Below are 17,347 nucleotides of genomic sequence, written 5' to 3'. Positions count from 1 at the left end.
TTCGCCCTGTGGCCGAGCTAACGAAGATCATCTTTGCTCTTCCTGTTCGATAAACTTACACTCGGGCGGGTGACGTTTAACTGGGGGGAAAGCGCGGCCACGCAAGGCTGCTCCTCTGTTCTTCCTCGGTCCTCGACGTTTCCCCGGCGCAATCGAAGGATCGCGCGCCGAGGAAACGGGCGTACAGGCGGCATTCACGACGCAAGGCCGCGGAGCTCGTACTACGGGGCGGTAAGAGTATGTGAAAGTACCCGGTCGCAGTTATGAATGAAATTATAAATACGTGCATGCTAGATGATCGTGCACGTAACTCGGGAACGACCCGGCGCGTAACTCTATTTCTGGAATCCTTTCGCGACCAACCGATTATTGTTACCCGACGCTCCTGTCCTCGCCGACTTGTCACCGAGTTTTCCAACCCGCTTTGGAGTCGCTCGGGTTCCTTTCCATTCGGCAGTATTTGAGCGCGAGAATAACTTAAATAACTGTGTCTCTCGCCACGTTGGCCTTCCGACTGGTACAAAATTATCCTGAAATGAATCAGGAATAGTGACGATAATCGGGGTCGATTTAGGTCTCGATCGTCCACCGAGCTTCAAAGACGGAATTATTCGTCCCCTGCGATGCGGAAGATGGTTTCTGATTCGTCGGCCACAGAGCACGAGGCGGCGCGACCCTGATACCGCGACGTAAACCCGATCCGTTAATAACCGATAATAAAATCCCGCTTCCGACATGCGACACCGCGTGCCGCAGCCAACGTGGCGTTGGCGAAATTCTAATTATGTTTTGGACGAGTCGCCAAGCGCTCATTCCGGGCACGGTGTCAATTTGCGAGCCGCGAACGTCGTCAGCCGGGGGATGACGTTCGATCTTGACAATCGGTTCCCTTCCTCCTTTCTTCCGCTCGTGGCGCGTGCCCGTTCTCCGCAGGCGGCTACTGCACGCGGTTGTGCTTTATACATGAGGCTCTCGCGTGGGGGCGCAGTTAACTAGAGGCATGGGGGATATTTCTATGGGAGAATGTTCCTTAACTCTTTGGTTGCTGATAATTAGAATGCTGCGCTTTCACCGCGTGCGGGGCAATTCTAGTTGCATTTCTTATGCATAGTCGCTGAACGCCTAAGAGCGTTCTTCGCACAGAACGTATTCACTGAACGAACGCACATATGAGATAGTATATAAATATAAAATATGAAATATGAAATATAAAATATAAAATATAAAATATAAAATATAAAATATAAAATATAAAATATAAAATATAAAATATAAAATATAAAATATAAAATATAAAATATAAAATATAAAATATAAAATATAAAATATAAAATATAAAATATAAAATATAAAATATAAAATATAAAATATAAAATATAAAATATAAAATATAAAATATAAAATATAAAATATAAAATATAAAATATAAAATATAAAATATAAAATATAAAATTTGAAATATAAAATTTGAAATATAAAATTTGAAATATAAAATTTGAAATATAAAATTTGAAATATAAAATTTGAAATATAAAATTTGAAATATAAAATTTGAAATATAAAATTTGAAATATAAAATTTGAAATATAAAATTTGAAATATAAAATTTGAAATATAAAATTTGAAATATAAATTTTGAAATATAAATTTTGAAATATAAATTTTGAAATATAAATTTTGAAATATAAATTTTGAAATATAAAATTTGAAATATAAAATTTGAAATATAAAATTTGAAATATAAAATTTGAAATATAAAATTTGAAATATAAAATTTGAAATATAAAATTTGAAATATAAAATTTGAAATATAAAATTTGAAATATAAAATTTGAAATATAAAATTTGAAATATAAAATTTGAAATATAAAATTTGAAATATAAAATTTGAAATATAAAATTTGAAATATAAAATTTGAAATATAAAATTTGAAATATAAAATTTGAAATATAAAATTTGAAATATAAAATTTGAAATATAAAATATAAAATAAATAATTTTATTATATTTATATTCACCCCCAAATAAATAGGAAAAAGGAGATTATTATAACCACGACTGAAGTAATTCAAGAGCTTTGTAAAAAGAAAATAAAACTGGATATCATTTTATAAATAAATGTTTATAGCCAACTAGTGAATTTTATTGAATTTGCATTAAAAATATTTTTCTCCCTTCAACTCGGCTCCCCCAAGATTAAATCCCGAGTTCGCCACTGCTAATACACGTAAGCAGAAACACAAAAAATAGCGAAATAAAGAAAGAAAAGAATATTACCTAAATAAAAAACAAAAAAAAAACATTTTCAGAGTAAAGGAATAAAGAATTCACTGAAATAACAACGCTACCGCGAAAAGACAGATTTCTGCAAGGTTGACGTACAACGGCGGGAGAAGGCCACCCTCTCTGTCCCTCAGCGTCTATTACCTCAGACAAGAGAAGTCGCATAATTCGATAAATTCACCGAGGCCGCGGCGCAGCCTCGCAGAAAGCAAAGTTACTTCGGGCCACGGTCCATTTCCCTCGAGATGATAATTATGCGCCGTCGATGCATCGATGAAGTGAAACCAATTAATCGGCGAACGAGGGCCTCGCAATTATTTCAACGCGCCGCCTGAGCGTTGCAAGCCCGTTCTGCAAAATCTCGCCGTATTTCTTTTTTAATTACAACCAGAGAATGTCGGCCACTGCAGCGGCGTGCGACGAGACAGAAAATAAATGAGGCGAAGCAACCGGAGGTCCTGGCTGCGGATGGAAACGCGCGAAATTATCGAGGCTGCACGATCTCGCGAGGAGGAGAAAAAAAAAATCGACTGTTTTCCGCGGCCCGTTGACCGACCTGAAAATAAACCAAAGGAACCGCCTCTCCCGCTGCCTTCCCTCCTCTTTTTGCATTCGCATCGCCGTGGCCTCTATCGACCGTGAAAAGAGCGGAGCACGAGAGGGAGGATAATTTAGACGAACAGCCGTCGATCGACCAGACGTCGAATGCGCTTCAATATTTCAGAAATCTGAGCGACGATTCCTCGTACACGTCTCGGCTCTCCGCTGTGCAAGGTCACTGTAGCTGGAATGCTCGCTCCCCGATTCCATCTAGATACCCCTGCACGGAGTGTCTATACTTACGCGATAAGTATCTGATTTCATTCGGCGCAACAAAGACGAGCTATTCACCAGCCCGTGAACGTGACTCTCGATATCGTTCCGCTCGATCCGGCCTGCAAAAAGGCGGGCAATTATCGCGATCGAGTTAATTCGCAGCTTTGTGGAAACGCGCACCGTACGTCCCCGATACGAAATGCCATTAACCCGGTCCCTCGGCGAGTATTTTAATTACGTGCGCCCACGCGCGCGTCGCCCTCCGTTTTTTTACCACCCCTAGCCTGCACAGTTTCGAAGGAGCCCGGCGCACTCGAAGCGAAAGGGGAAACAGCTTTCCCACCCGCGGAATCATATTCGGGCTAATATTCGGACGGGGCTCCACGGGTTCGTACTCCGAGTGGCCGTCTATCGACTATTTTCGCCGGCCGCTTTAACGGCATTCTGACGTCGTGATTGCAGCCGAAATTGCGGGCTGGAAATTTCATTCACTCGCTGATATGGCGGAGCTTTCTCTGCTCCCTCACCTGTGTCACGGTACGGTTACGCAAATCTCGCGGTGCCGGAGGTATTATGGTGGAAGGGATTAAAGGTGCCGAGGGAGAGAGATCTACATTTCTCCTGCAAGCTTCTCCATTTCGTGGTCCAGTATTTTAATGACTCGTTACTTGGCTGTATGTGCGCGCGTACCGCGCTAGTAGTGGCGCGTGCACCCACGCTTCCGCAAAGTTGCCCTCGCGGGGCTTCACGCAACAGCCCCGACCTGTGCGCGCCTCGTAATTCCCCGCATTCACCTCCGAGCGTCCCTTTCAACCCTAATGGTCGTCGCGCCGCACAGTGGTACACGATGAAATTTTTTGTCGGATCATTTTTTTTTTTTTTTAAATTCTGCGCAGGGTAAACCAACCAGTAATTGACCGCATACCAGTGAATGACCATTAGGCAGAGAAATGTCAATTATAAATTTAAACATTATTATATGTTTATAAATGCAGTGTAGTCGCACTTTTAATATCCTACATTTTTAGTTACGCGTATTAAGCAAACATTAATAAGTACAATTCTTATTAAAAGTATGCGGTCATTTACTGGGCTTCTACGCGTTTTGCATTTTATAATTGTCTTCCTTTTGAATTACGATAAGAATAAGTAATTATTTTTATAGGAATTTCAAGAAAAATAAATTTATATAATTTAGGGTATTTTATTTTATCCGGTGCGCGGAGGTTTTGTACGTACGACCCTTAAAACGAGGTTACTTGACTAAGCATAGGAATAGCACTAAAAATTGCACTTTTTATCCTCAAGATGCAGTCGAGGCAAAGAGTTTAGCTGCTCAAATCCACTTCCCCCACCACAAATTCCTCCAAACTCACCCCTACCAGTTTTACACCCTATCCTCCCTTCAAACTCTCAGACCTGCCAAATAGACCATAACAAACAAGTAGAAAATTACATTATTTAACACCATGATACTTAATAAAAAAAAATAACAGTGTGAAGGAGTGAAAAAAAAAATTGTTGGTCGTAGGATATATATGTACGCCTTTCGTATACTATTGATGGAATTGAGTGCGTATATATACGCCTTTCGCAGGCAAAGGGTTAAAACTGAAAAGTAAATGTCAATTCAACTAACCCCATCATATTTGTCAACTAACCCCACAGCCGGGGTTTGTTGACTTATTCGTCTCACTACTCTAAATATAATACGACGCAGACTCAATTAAAACAATTTTAAACAATTAAGCCTGTGTACCTAATGAAATTTGTAAACTTCTGGTGTGCAACAAGTCAACAAAATACCAATGGTCTATTTATAAAAATTAGAAATGTTAAAAACTTGTCAACTAGCCCCGGTAATCCCCTACCACTGCGCGCCGGTCGTCAAGGTTCTGCTCCCGTTCCCTTTTCTTTATCTCCTTCTTCCTTCTACCTGTGCGTCTCTTTATTCCCGTGCCTTTTTGCCCATCCGCCCAAGTACCCACGACTTTTTACCGTCTTCCGTTCTTCCAGCAGGACGACTGAAAGGCCACGTTAATAACGTCTCCGTCGTGGACGCTCGGTACGAGTTTCAATTACTGCGCGGACCCTTCGGCGGATAAGGATCTTACGTGTAACAATCGTCGAACGGGAGAAACTGGAGCGCGTCCCTTTTTTTTTTTACGCCCGACGGCGCGTTATACGGTCGATTTGTTGCACCGCGGCGCCTACCGATTTCTAGAGCTCAGGCTCGTATGGAAAGAGGCACGCGAGCCTGCACACTTTGTGCGGAAGCGACGGGTCGAATTTAAGCGATCCTCAAAAAACGCGCCCGATCTCTTTCCGCTCTGCCGAGAGTCACGGATTCCGCGTCGGTAATAAACGCCCGGGGCACAGAGTGTCGGAGCGCGGAAGTCCGCTTTAACGAGCAAATAGCGACGTTGCTTTAACGCCGCGGCCTTCCACGTTAATTATCTTGCGCGATAGCGCAATCTGCTATTCAAAAGCGCGAAGGGACGTATCTGCGCGAAGATACGATTATCGAACTGTGATTACAGGTTCGATATGGCAGGCAGTTCGCTGTCGGGGCCTAATCTGCTGCAGGCGGTCGAATAGCAAAGTCGAGAAATCAAGCCGCGTAAGGACGCCGTAAATTTATATACTTCCATCGATTCGGCCTCTCCTCCGCCGTGGAATTTAATCTCCCGCCGTAACGAGGAATATTATTACGCTCTTGCCTCGCGCGACTTCGCGGAGATCTGACCGCGTTAAGCCGGCCAATCTGTCGCGGCGCGGATCCCATTTTCTTTGCGCTCCGATCAATGGATTAAGGCTTAAGATGAATGGGGGAGAACGAGAGTGGAGATGCGAGTTTAAAGTTCACCAGCCGGTTAATCAATACGCCAGGAGCAAAAAGGAGATAGGGACCAGGAAGTGGCAGAGCGGCACCGACGAGTGGGGAAAGGAGGAGAGAAAAACGAGAAAACAGTCTTGTTCGCTCTGTCCTCTGCACCCCATTCGCCGCCCGGCGTGAATGAAAACTTGGAGCCGATGGAACGATCGACCCCTCAAGTACAGCCACGTTAATAGACCAGGGTAATTTATACCGCGGCAGCTATTTTACCGTAAAACATTCTCAATAACACGCCGCCCGGTGCTATTGAGAAAATAAACCATTCCCCAGCCTTTTACGATAGTTGCTTGGCGAGCGTCGAACACTCGAAAGCATTTCTCCGGCGTGCCAATTCGATCCCTCTTGCTGTGGGTTTCCCTTTATCTGCGATAAATAAATATTCGAAACTCAGTACCGCAATTTCCATGTCGAGCGAATTCATTGAAGTATAATAGGATTGTACGTCTGTTTCCCAAAGCAATGTCCAAACGTCCGAACCTCGGACGGTGTTGTGCTTTTTTTCCTAATCACGTTCGGGGAACGGTCGTTTCTCGAAACACACTCGCGCACGCATCCGTGCGAATGTTCGGTCGGTAGTGTCGGTGCGCTCTGCGAGAAAGAATTTAAAAATAAACGCTGACTTACGCACGAGGCGAACGAATCCCCAAGGCGCAGCGAATTAGCGAGAACCGCTTAAATCAACGAACGGACAATTAACGATCAGAGCGAATGTTGCCGAGGAGCCGAGCGTGTGGAAGAAAATCGTTAATTTACACGGCGAATAGAATCGATTGGCCGCAGCTCGCTGCGAAGCGAGCTCCGAGCGTGCGACACCACTAACTACACGATTATTATTGAATGCGGAATTTGCAATTGGGCGGCGCATCTCCTCGGCGTGGTGAAGCAGGCGAAAGGAAGGGAGGAATGCGAAAGAAATCACAAAGCCCCGCGCAATCCCTCTCGAATGGAATGCACCACGCCACAGTACTGCCAATGATCAAGCTACACGCACGCCACATGGCGCGCGCGTGCCGTTCGTACCATAACCTCACCCGACATAACCTCAAATAGGATATTCGATATATTTCGCCGGCACGGTATCAAAACATTATGAAACGAGCATTATATCTGCATAAGTTTATATATGCACCTGCTGGGCCACATTTTCGTAATAGGTTAAGCGAAATTCAATGCGCGCAGTTGTATTTTACATTGGGAGAATAAACGGAATCAGTTGGATACAACAGTCACTGGAACGGTGTTCGCGATTGGCAGAATAGTGAATAATGATTTGAGGAGATCAAACTGCAAGCTGCGTTAAAAAGTGGAACGGAGGAGCTGCGACAACGTTTGTACGCTTTCTGAAAACCACCTCCGCCATTGTTCACGCCTACGAGTGCATTCCTCTCGTATCCACACGAATTTGTGCCAAGATAAGACTCGTCGCTCGGTCCATTACGCTCAAATTAGGCGGATCATTGCCGCGTTGGACAAATGTTTTACAATAACAAGATCGGTATCGCGCGAATCAGATTAAATTGGAGCGATCGTTATCTCGCGCAACTTATTTTCAAGCTGCCTATTACATAATATATTCGACCACGCGGCGATGCTCCCCGAATGTACGTTCGCCGACGCGAGATAGAATTGTAAGCCTGCAAGGGGCCGTCCTTAAATTACGTAAGGGTAATTTTGCCGATTTTTTACCCCCTCCCTCCCCCAGTACAAGAATTCGTAAGATTTGATATTGCAACCCCCTTCTTACGTAATATTTTTTACATTTAATTTTTTCAGTTATTAAAATTCTTTTAAAGGTTTATATCATTCATTGAACTCGGTTTCGGGAAATTTAAACTGAAACTACTTTTCTGGAACATTAATGATAGAATTTGTATTTATTGAAAATTAGATTAAAAAATATTATGTAAAACACTACCTGACCCCTCCCTCCCGTAAGAAAACTTAAGAAATTCGCGACCCCCTCCAAAAGCCTTACGTAATTTAAGGACGACCCCCAAGTCTGCGAGAAAGGATTCCTCGCCGTATTCTAACGGCTGGAAATATAAATATAACTATGATGATGCGGTACACGTGAATTGTACGTGGGCGTCGTCTACTTTTACACTTGCATCCAAGTGTCCGCAACTCTTGGACTTTTCCAAAGCAATATCTAGCCTGCACGTTTCGTCTGTCAACGAGAAATAGGTAAAAGTATTTCCAGAAATACATTTCAATAGGAATTCCAAGCTCTTCGTCATGGAACCAATATACTTTCTCTCATAATACTAAAGCTTCTGATTAAATCTGGCAAAGTAAGAGGCGCGAACCAAGCACGTGCTCTGCGAGATTCATGTAATTAAAGGATCTGGAGTCTGCAGGATTAAAAGTCATATAGAGCATCGGGAATGATTGTGTTGTGGCATTGAGCCGCGGAAGAGAAAGAAAGGGGGCATAGTTGACGACCGTCCGCATTATCGGTCACGTCGATCCGCTTGATAATTGCGGCGTAGGTCTCGGTACAGGGTGTACAGATTCCTATCTGGCCCGAGTGCTCGCGAACCGATCCCGAGGATGTTACGCTGCAGTCCATAGGCGAACCGAAAATAACTCCACAGCCTTCCGATCCCAACTACGCCGGGATTGACGCACCTCGTAGGTGGCACGACGAGTGATTAATATCATGAACGACATAATGACGATACTAATCACAGCGCGGCGCGCTTATCCAGGCTGCTTCTAGCGGCGTTGTTAAATCAACGGTGGCGATAGGCCTCTGTTTAAAGAATCTACTTAAAAATCACTGTTGTTAATTATTAGCAACACGATTAACACACGGGGAGCGTATTTTCCATTAAAAGAGACAGTGGCGCATCCACAGGGGTGGGGGGTAAAGGGGCCTGGCAGCCCAAATAGAAAGGAAAAATGAGATTATTGTAATCACGACTGAAGTAATTCCAAAGCTTTGTAAACAGAAAAGACAACTGAATTTTATTGTTTAAATAAATTTCTGTAATCACCTAATGAATTTTATTGAATTTGCATTGAATGTATTTTAATCCTGAGAGTCCGCCACTGGAAAGAAATTATTGTGCGGTAGTAGTTACTAGGTTCCGCGTTGGTTCTGCTCTTTAATCTAATTACCGTGGAACTAGTTACACGAAGTTTACACGAGATCGTTGGCGTGTTACAGATGCGTTGCTACCGGAACAAGAAGATTTGTTCATCAGAAAACTCCGGCAATGTTGCGTGACCTTCGACTTTATGGACCCGATGGCTGATCTTAAGGGCAAGGAAATTAAACGAAGCACGCTCAATGAACTGGTCGAATACATCACGGTCGGACGCCTTGTTCTTACTGAGCCTGTGTATCCGGAAATCATTAAGATGGTAGGTAGATGGTGAAGATAATACAGTTTCGGGCAAAAATATTGGGACGCCCTTTAAAATAAAATAACTTTTTTAAAATTGGTCCAAACGACTTGAGTTTCTTTTTTCAGAAGCTAGATGGATTAGTTCACTAGGACGTTTTTGCCGTTTTCAAAAAAAAAAGTTGCAATTGGTCGGAACTGCGAAGAAAATAGCGAAGGTCGCTTTTCCAACCTTTTTGAAAATTGATCCTGAGCCTGTCATGAAAACCTGATAATCCCGTGTGTAGACTTAAGCATGCTGTATGCATGCTGAAAATTTTCATAAAGAGTTGAAAAAGGGACCTTCACTATTTCCTTCGCATACCCAGACCAACTGCGTTTTTTTTTCAAAACCATTTTTAAAAATTTATTTCTGTTTTAAAGGGTGTCCCAATACTTTTGTCCCCCACTGTACGCCCGCTTATAATTTGGCAACGGTACGTTTTGCATATAACTATAATTTGTTGCAGATCTCCGCAAACCTGTTTCGCACATTGCCACCTAGTGAAAATCCAGATTTTGATCCAGAAGAGGATGATCCAACACTGGAGGCGAGCTGGCCCCACCTACAGCTAGTTTATGAGTTCTTTCTACGTTTTCTTGAATCTTCAGATTTCCAGCCCACGATCGGCAAAAGAGTTATTGACCAAAAATTTGTTTTACAGGTAAAGCTTGTAGTATAAGTCACGCGGCGTGGCACTACGTGTGCCTCTTTGCCACTCGCTGCCATTTTTATTCGTTTTCTTTCGCAGTTGTTGGAGTTGTTTGATTCAGAAGATCCCAGGGAAAGAGATTTTCTGAAAACTGTCTTGCACCGTATTTATGGGAAGTTCCTTGGCCTTAGAGCCTTCATACGCAAACAAATCAACAACATTTTTTTGAGGTATTTATACAGGACAATTGGAGAGCCGAGATTCATAGAGGTGTGAGTCACTCGCATGGAGGTTCTCGTAAAATAATGTTTTGCGTTTACTGTTATAAAACAACTCTACATTATATATTGCAGTTGTGGAACACATCTGAAGGCTTAAAATACTACCGTAATAAATATGTGTATACTTAAAAATTTTAAAATAATTTAATAATATCAGCACAACGCATGAACAGCATCAGCACATTCGTTATATTAATTTATAAGAGCGACGACACTTGCAAGGAGAGGTTCCCAGGTGTCCGCCTCCGATTGCTTTGGTTTTTGGGATATGTTTTAGAGGACCGAAAGATAAGATATACATGTTTTTTTTATAGCAGCCCGTTTTCATATTTAGAGGGTGAAACCACTTCTCAAAGTTCATAAGGGGTACAAATTGTGTTGAATAAAACTGGATATAAATTTAATTTGCGTTCCATAACTTGCTGTATGGATGATGTTCTTTTCGCCAGTCACCGTTATTAGGGGGTAAACTACCCGTAATCGTTTAACTGCGCATTTGAGAGACTTGAAACGTGTAAAAAAATTCTTAAAAAACCTTGGACATAATTTATTTTAGGATGACATATCAGTGAATTTATGATCTCCCATCGCTACTGACAATGAGAGGCGAACCACCCCTTGAATAGTTTATCCCCTAATAACGGTGACTGACGACAAGAACATCATCCATACAGCAAGTATGGCGCAAATGAAATTTATATCAAGTTTTATTCAACACAACTGTGTACTTCTTATGAACTATGAGGAGTGGTTTCACCCCCTAAACCTGCAAGTGGGCCAAAATAGAAAACGCATTTCTTCTTTTTCGGCCCTCTAAAACATATCCAAAAACCGAAGCAACCTCTTCTTGTTAATCAGACTCGCCAGTATGTTTCGATTCTCGAAACGTTCTGCTCTTGTTAGTTAAGTGCTAAAGAGAAATGATCTTATTTCTTAGTCAAGAATGAAGTTGTAACTTAATTCACTATGAAAGTAAACAGATTGAGCCTTTAAGACTTAAAAGCTTTTAACTGCATTACTTCATTTTTTTCTTTACGGCTTGATGTATTGTTTTTATTATTTTTTTTTATTTTCCTCTTTTCTTTCTTGTACGTATGCCACTGTCTTCTTTATTATACAAATTGGGCTTGTCCCGTAATAAATAAATAAATAAATGAACTCAAATTATCAAAATTTAGACTCATACCAATATGATTCTCAGCCTTGCAATTGCAGCGCGTCTGTATAGATGTCACGCGTGCGATGTATTAAAATTGTTCGCTACTGTTACAGGTTTGTATATGAGACGGAGCATTTCAACGGAGTCGGTGAGCTCCTTGAAATTCTGGGTAGCATTATCAATGGATTTGCTCTTCCCTTGAAAGTCGAGCACAAGCAATTCTTGGTGAAGGTAAGGAAACTTTGCACAAGCGGGAATTACGACCCATCAGATGTCTTTCGAAGTTATAATTCATGATATTTTGTTCCGCAGGTGCTGCTACCATTACATAAAGTGAAGTGCTTATCATTATATCATGCACAGCTAGCTTATTGTGTGGTACAGTTTCTTGAGAAAGACGCGACTCTAACAGAACCAGTTATACGAGGCCTCCTGAAATTCTGGCCTAAAACATGTAGCCAGAAGGAGGTAATGTTCCTGGGTGAGATCGAAGAAATCTTGGACGTCATAGAACCTAGCCAATTTGTTAAAATTCAAGAACCCTTGTTCAGGCAAATCGCGCGTTGTGTATCTTCGCCACACTTTCAGGTACTCGAGACACGAGTCTCGCATTATAATTCCCCGAAGCACGAAAGATTCGCTCGTTCTTACATGAATGAACCTATTTCTCTTTGTACAGGTCGCCGAAAGAGCACTGTTCTTTTGGAATAACGAATACATAATGTCTCTAATCGAAGAAAACAATCATGTAATAATGGGAATTATGTTCCCAGCATTGTATAGAATTAGCAAGGAACACTGGAATCATACGATCGTAGCTCTTGTTTATAACGTTCTAAAAACATTTATGGAAATGAATAGCAAGCTCTTCGACGAACTTACTGCCAGCTATAAGTCTGAAAGGCAAAAGTAAGTAGTGTTTGATTTTAAGAGAGAAGTTCAGGGGACCGGACACGGCCGCCGTTTGTTTCCCTCGGAGCGGCCCGCGATAAGAACCCGTCAATAAGTTTACGCATTGCCTATAGAAATATTTTCTAATGTCAGAGAAAAGAAGAGAGAAAAGGAAAGAGACGAACTGTGGAAGAAACTGAACGAATTGGAGGTAGAACGACGTAACACTCTCACAGGTACCTCCAACAATCCAGTTCCTGCCACTAATGCACCTGCGACGCGAGCCCGCCCCTGAGCTGGTAAGTGAACGATCCTGGCGATCCTTGCGCGGCCATAGCCCACACTCAGATACGAAGGGTAAGGGGAAGAAACTGGGAATGTCCATTTTTCGTGATTTTGCGATTTATAGCATATTTTGTTGGTAGCTACACAGAACTGTCGAGTCACAAAGGGTTGTAAAGTTCAAATAAACCCGTAAGATAACGTTAAAGATTTGGTGTACCGGTTAAAAACAGGAAATGTCCCCACTCTTTGCCCAAGCACAAGCTTCTGTCGTCAAAGTAAAAAAAGAAACTATTTAAGGGTTCATTCCAGTTAGACGGGTTGAAAAAATAGATTTTTTTAAAAACATTTTTCGAAAGTACATATTCTCAAGAATGTACTGTTAAATTTTCATGGAAAAATTCCGATTATTTTAACTTCTACAGAGGCATTTTGTAGGGAGCGCAGAGGCTCGGCCTCTATAGATGAAAACTTTAAACGCGTTTGTCTCGAAACGTCATTTGTCCACATCGTGAAGATAAAATCTCAAAATCTATCGAACCTATTGTTTTATAAATTTTCCTGCTTATTCTGCACACCTGGGACTCTCGCGGGGACTACAACCAAGTATTTTCATTGAGTCTAAACTACTTTTAAAATAAAAAATAGCAAAAGAAAAAAGCGGAAAAAACATTTTTCTTGCATTTAGCCCGCTATTTTGCTAATTTTTAAGATAAATCACTAATTATAGTCGGAACGATAGCGACAGACATACTGATCAAGAGTCTGATTGGATTGTTGGGTTCAGATAAGTCTAACAGCTGAAATCGCCTTCACGAGCGAGGCATGAATTTTTAAACATGTCATCAAGACCACTTTCAAAAGCATTTGAAATGCAATAATTTTATTACTTTTATATTTTTTATTTACTGTAGAAATGTAGTTTAATGAATAGAAAAGAATTTTTCGGCGCGCTAGCCGGCATGACTGCTTAAGAAGAAAATTAAATTCATTGATCCTTGTTTCTTCACTGGTAGAGTAACGTATTGAAACTTAATTTACTCGATAAAGCTGCTTTATGACATTCCCTGTTTCTCCCCCTTACCCTTCGTATAAAGAAAGCGACGCTTCGAACGATGATAATAAACAAGTAACGCGCGCTACAGTGAGTTTTAATTTTAGGTGGAAGTACAGTACCACGCTGCCCGATCATTAGTCCTTAGTTTACGTCGATTGTCCATACACTACCTGCAAAAAATTACTGTTGTTAGTGAAGCAAAGTGTCTCACAAATGGCATTCTTGACGTAATGTAATTCCTTTCATTAGTTACGCCGCCGCGCCTGAACGGCGGAGTGGAGAAGAAAAAGAAGAGAAAAGAAACGAGGGAAGCAGTAATCACACAATTTTATTCTTGGTGATAATTGATGAGTTCTAATATTTTTATTGTGTACATTAATTTCCACTTTTCTTTCTCCCCCTGCCCCCCCCCCTTCTTTTTCTTTGATCAGCAATGATTTAAGTTGTACAATGTACTCAGTGTCAGCACATAATACGAGGATGTTAGTCCCTTCTTAACTAAGGTTTAGCTGTGCTCGGTAGGAGGAGATGATCAAGGTGTAAATTCGAATAGATAATGTATATCGTTATTAAGATTGATTTCTGCATGTGACATTCGCTTCTGTTTCTAAATGGCCGATGTCCTCTTTCGCGACTGACCCACCTTACTCTGATCCTCGCCTCCGACGGAGCCAGCGGGGGCGTTGTTTGAAATGTATCATATATTCGTATTAATGATAATGATAACTATAACAAAACATAATAAAATTAGGTAAATATATAAATATATATATATATACGCAAAATATATATATATATATATAATACAATATATTATAAAAATATAGTAATATTGATGATACAAGTCACACATTCACACATGTACACGAGAATACACCGAGTTGTGGTAAACACGTGTATAACGTACAGACCGATGTGCTACGGATACTAACATTGTGCTGACTGCATGCCCGCAGCGAATGAAAGAAATTTTTTCAAGGAAGGAGAGAGCCGTGACGATACGCCACAAGCGTATCAATGAATAATATTATCGAATGATAAGGTTCAATTCATTGAAGCAAGAAAAAAAAACGTAAAAAATATATGTTGTTTTTTAAATAAAAATGGAGAAAAAATAAAATAAAAAAATAAACGAAGCGAGGGGCAAGTATACAATAAATAAATAAAAAAAAATTTAATTGTACCAAAATATCCATTGCTTATAAATATAATAAATAATAGAGATACAATGCATAAGATTTATTCGGAGCTGTGCTCCCACAGGCCACCGCAAAGACGTGGGATCGTTTTTAAAGTTTCTTACCATTGCATAATAATAATAAACAATAGTAGCTCTTAATAAATAGATGGTTAACAAACAAAAAAAAAAATGAGTGACTGCTTGCTCATATTTTCATGAAGTAGCCGAGAAACACATCCCGACACAATGTTTGTTATAATTTTATTTCTCCATCGTTCCTTTCGTTCTGTTCGTGTCGAATATGTTTCTACCTCATGTCTCATAGTACACATTCGTTTACATTGTACACACTGTTTATCTCCACTTCATGAAAATTAGTTGACAAAGATAAAATTGAAGTATATGATTATTGTAAATGCTGTAATGTGACTCGAGGAGAACAACATAGATAAATTCATAAGAGTTCTATACGCATAAATAGACACTTTATTAAACGAACGTCTAATTTATTTCTACTCTCTGAATTTTGTTTCGACGTTGCTCGGCGCGCAACAACAATAACGACGCCCATGGCGGAATCGTTGCTTACACGTCGCGGCCTATTTTCGCTTAGGTTCTCGCAATTACCCTTCTCCTCCCCCCGTTCGCGCCGATACGAACGTTCTCAGGATCGTTGCGCTTCGGCTGACTTTAGCGTTTCGGCGCAGTTTCAAGTGTACTACGAATAAGGAACTCTGATAATATATTTAGTATTTTTTTATATCGCGAAAACTGCATTTGTACGACAGGCATTGATTATCGCAATCGGGCACGGCACGTTGCTGCCGGGGCGAGTGGTTCCACGAATCTGCGGGAAAAGGAACATAATCAAAAGATTGATACAATAGACATCCTACGGACACAAACGCGAGCTACGCTGTGATAGTCTATTATCGTATGTACTTCATCGTCGGAACGCAATCATTAGCGATTATATTAGTTTCCCCCATTTTTCTTATGCAAAACTGAAGAGCCAGCAACCTCAATATATGCGGCGTTAGCCCGAATTATAGTGACGATCTATGATTTCATTGTATATATAGATTTAATAGATATACTATAGTTCTGATACACGTATTAATCACTGTTAGGGAGCCAACAGTTGTACAGTTGATTTTAGAATGTAAAAAGAGTAACATAAACGAAGGTTCATTAATTTATCCTTGTCATGTTAAACATAAGAATGGCTAGCTATTCGCATAATAAATCTAAGTGCAGTAATTGAATAAGATTCTTAATTCTTTAATTGTACACTCTGGCACAGCTCTGGAATCTTATCTCTGAATCGCTACATCCACGAAAGAATAATTTAATTTTGCCTGAAGTGTAAAAAAATATCCTTCCATTCGAACATTCAATAAATGAGTAGGTACACGGAGTCAGTCGTCTGTTTCGTTTCACAGTGCGCTAAGTAGTGAAACAGTATGCAGGTAAGCTAAAAGAAAAAAAGAACATTATTTTTCTCCATCTACAGAGCCACTCGCAGATAGTTCCATGCTGTATTCGTCGGGATCTATTCAATTGAAACTAACGTAACCAAACAGTTCAATAATGCAACAAAATACACAACGTACAACTCACAAAACAGTTAAAAGCTTTAGCGATGGCGCTCGGGTACTAAAGAAATTGCTCGTTCCAAGTGTCTCCGTACTTCTCTAAACAGCATGCTCTCTCATTCAAGCAGCCACTTCCTCGCATCGTGCTACCCTGCTATCCGGAGCCGAGAAATACAAAGCGAGCATAACAAAATTTGGTAGCACGTACACTATATTTATCCTTGTCGCATATGCTTCCTCTCTCTCTCTCGCTCCTGTCCCTGCCACCTCCGCCAGCATTAAGGTGTTCCTACTAACTTCGCAGAATATCAGCCCCGGTTTGAACGAAACGTCTGTATCGTATGATGTTTTGAATGCGACAGAAATATTACCGCTTTGAAAGATTACATTTGTGTAAGCCGTAACTAGTGTTACTGAAAATTCTTAATTCTTGCCGTTGCAGATTTGCAAAAATTACCGACGAAAACTTAATAAATTAATTACCGAATAATACGAGTTTGAATGTGAGTAAGAACGACACAGGGAGTATCGGATATTTATTAATAATTCAATATTTATACATGAAGTCTGCATAAAAATCATTGCTGATAGTTAGCGGAATGTAAATTTATTCCCAGAAAATTACGCTTTTTGCATCGATGTCCGCGAACTGTTGATAATTAATTACAGGGAAAATAACTGTAAATTTCATATGGAAAAGTAGTCGGTGGTCTATATATATTTTAAGATCCAATTTCAAAGGTAGGTACATAAATTAGTCGCAGGAAATGAGAAATCGTGAATTTCCTAAGCTTGTTCAGTGTTCCTAATGGCGGTGTCTCTTTCCTTGTCGCACATACTATTTCTCTCTAGCATTCAACTACCTGC

At 40.7% G+C, this 17,347-nt stretch overlaps 1 protein-coding gene across 1 annotated transcript in view; it reads left to right on the top strand.

Annotated features, from left to right (window-relative positions):
* Wdb (serine/threonine-protein phosphatase regulatory subunit widerborst) overlaps positions 1 to 15,379 on the top strand; it is a 38,847-nt gene extending 23,468 nt beyond the window's left edge. Inside the window, exons 3-10 of the mRNA XM_076810252.1 lie at positions 9,166 to 9,362; positions 9,853 to 10,047; positions 10,135 to 10,265; positions 11,589 to 11,706; positions 11,788 to 12,063; positions 12,155 to 12,384; positions 12,520 to 12,665; positions 13,810 to 15,379. Coding sequence (XP_076666367.1) covers positions 9,166 to 9,362; positions 9,853 to 10,047; positions 10,135 to 10,265; positions 11,589 to 11,706; positions 11,788 to 12,063; positions 12,155 to 12,384; positions 12,520 to 12,661 — 1,289 coding nt within the window. The 3' untranslated portion in view covers positions 12,662 to 12,665; positions 13,810 to 15,379. The remainder of the gene's footprint in view (positions 1 to 9,165; positions 9,363 to 9,852; positions 10,048 to 10,134; positions 10,266 to 11,588; positions 11,707 to 11,787; positions 12,064 to 12,154; positions 12,385 to 12,519; positions 12,666 to 13,809) is intronic.
* The last annotated feature ends 1,968 nt before the right edge of the window (positions 15,380 to 17,347 follow it).

The sequence above is a fragment of the Andrena cerasifolii genome, chromosome 4 (genome assembly GCF_050908995.1).
Source record: "Andrena cerasifolii isolate SP2316 chromosome 4, iyAndCera1_principal, whole genome shotgun sequence".
Lineage (NCBI taxonomy): Eukaryota > Metazoa > Arthropoda > Insecta > Hymenoptera > Andrenidae > Andrena > Andrena cerasifolii.
This window is presented reverse-complemented; position numbering and strand designations above follow the sequence as displayed.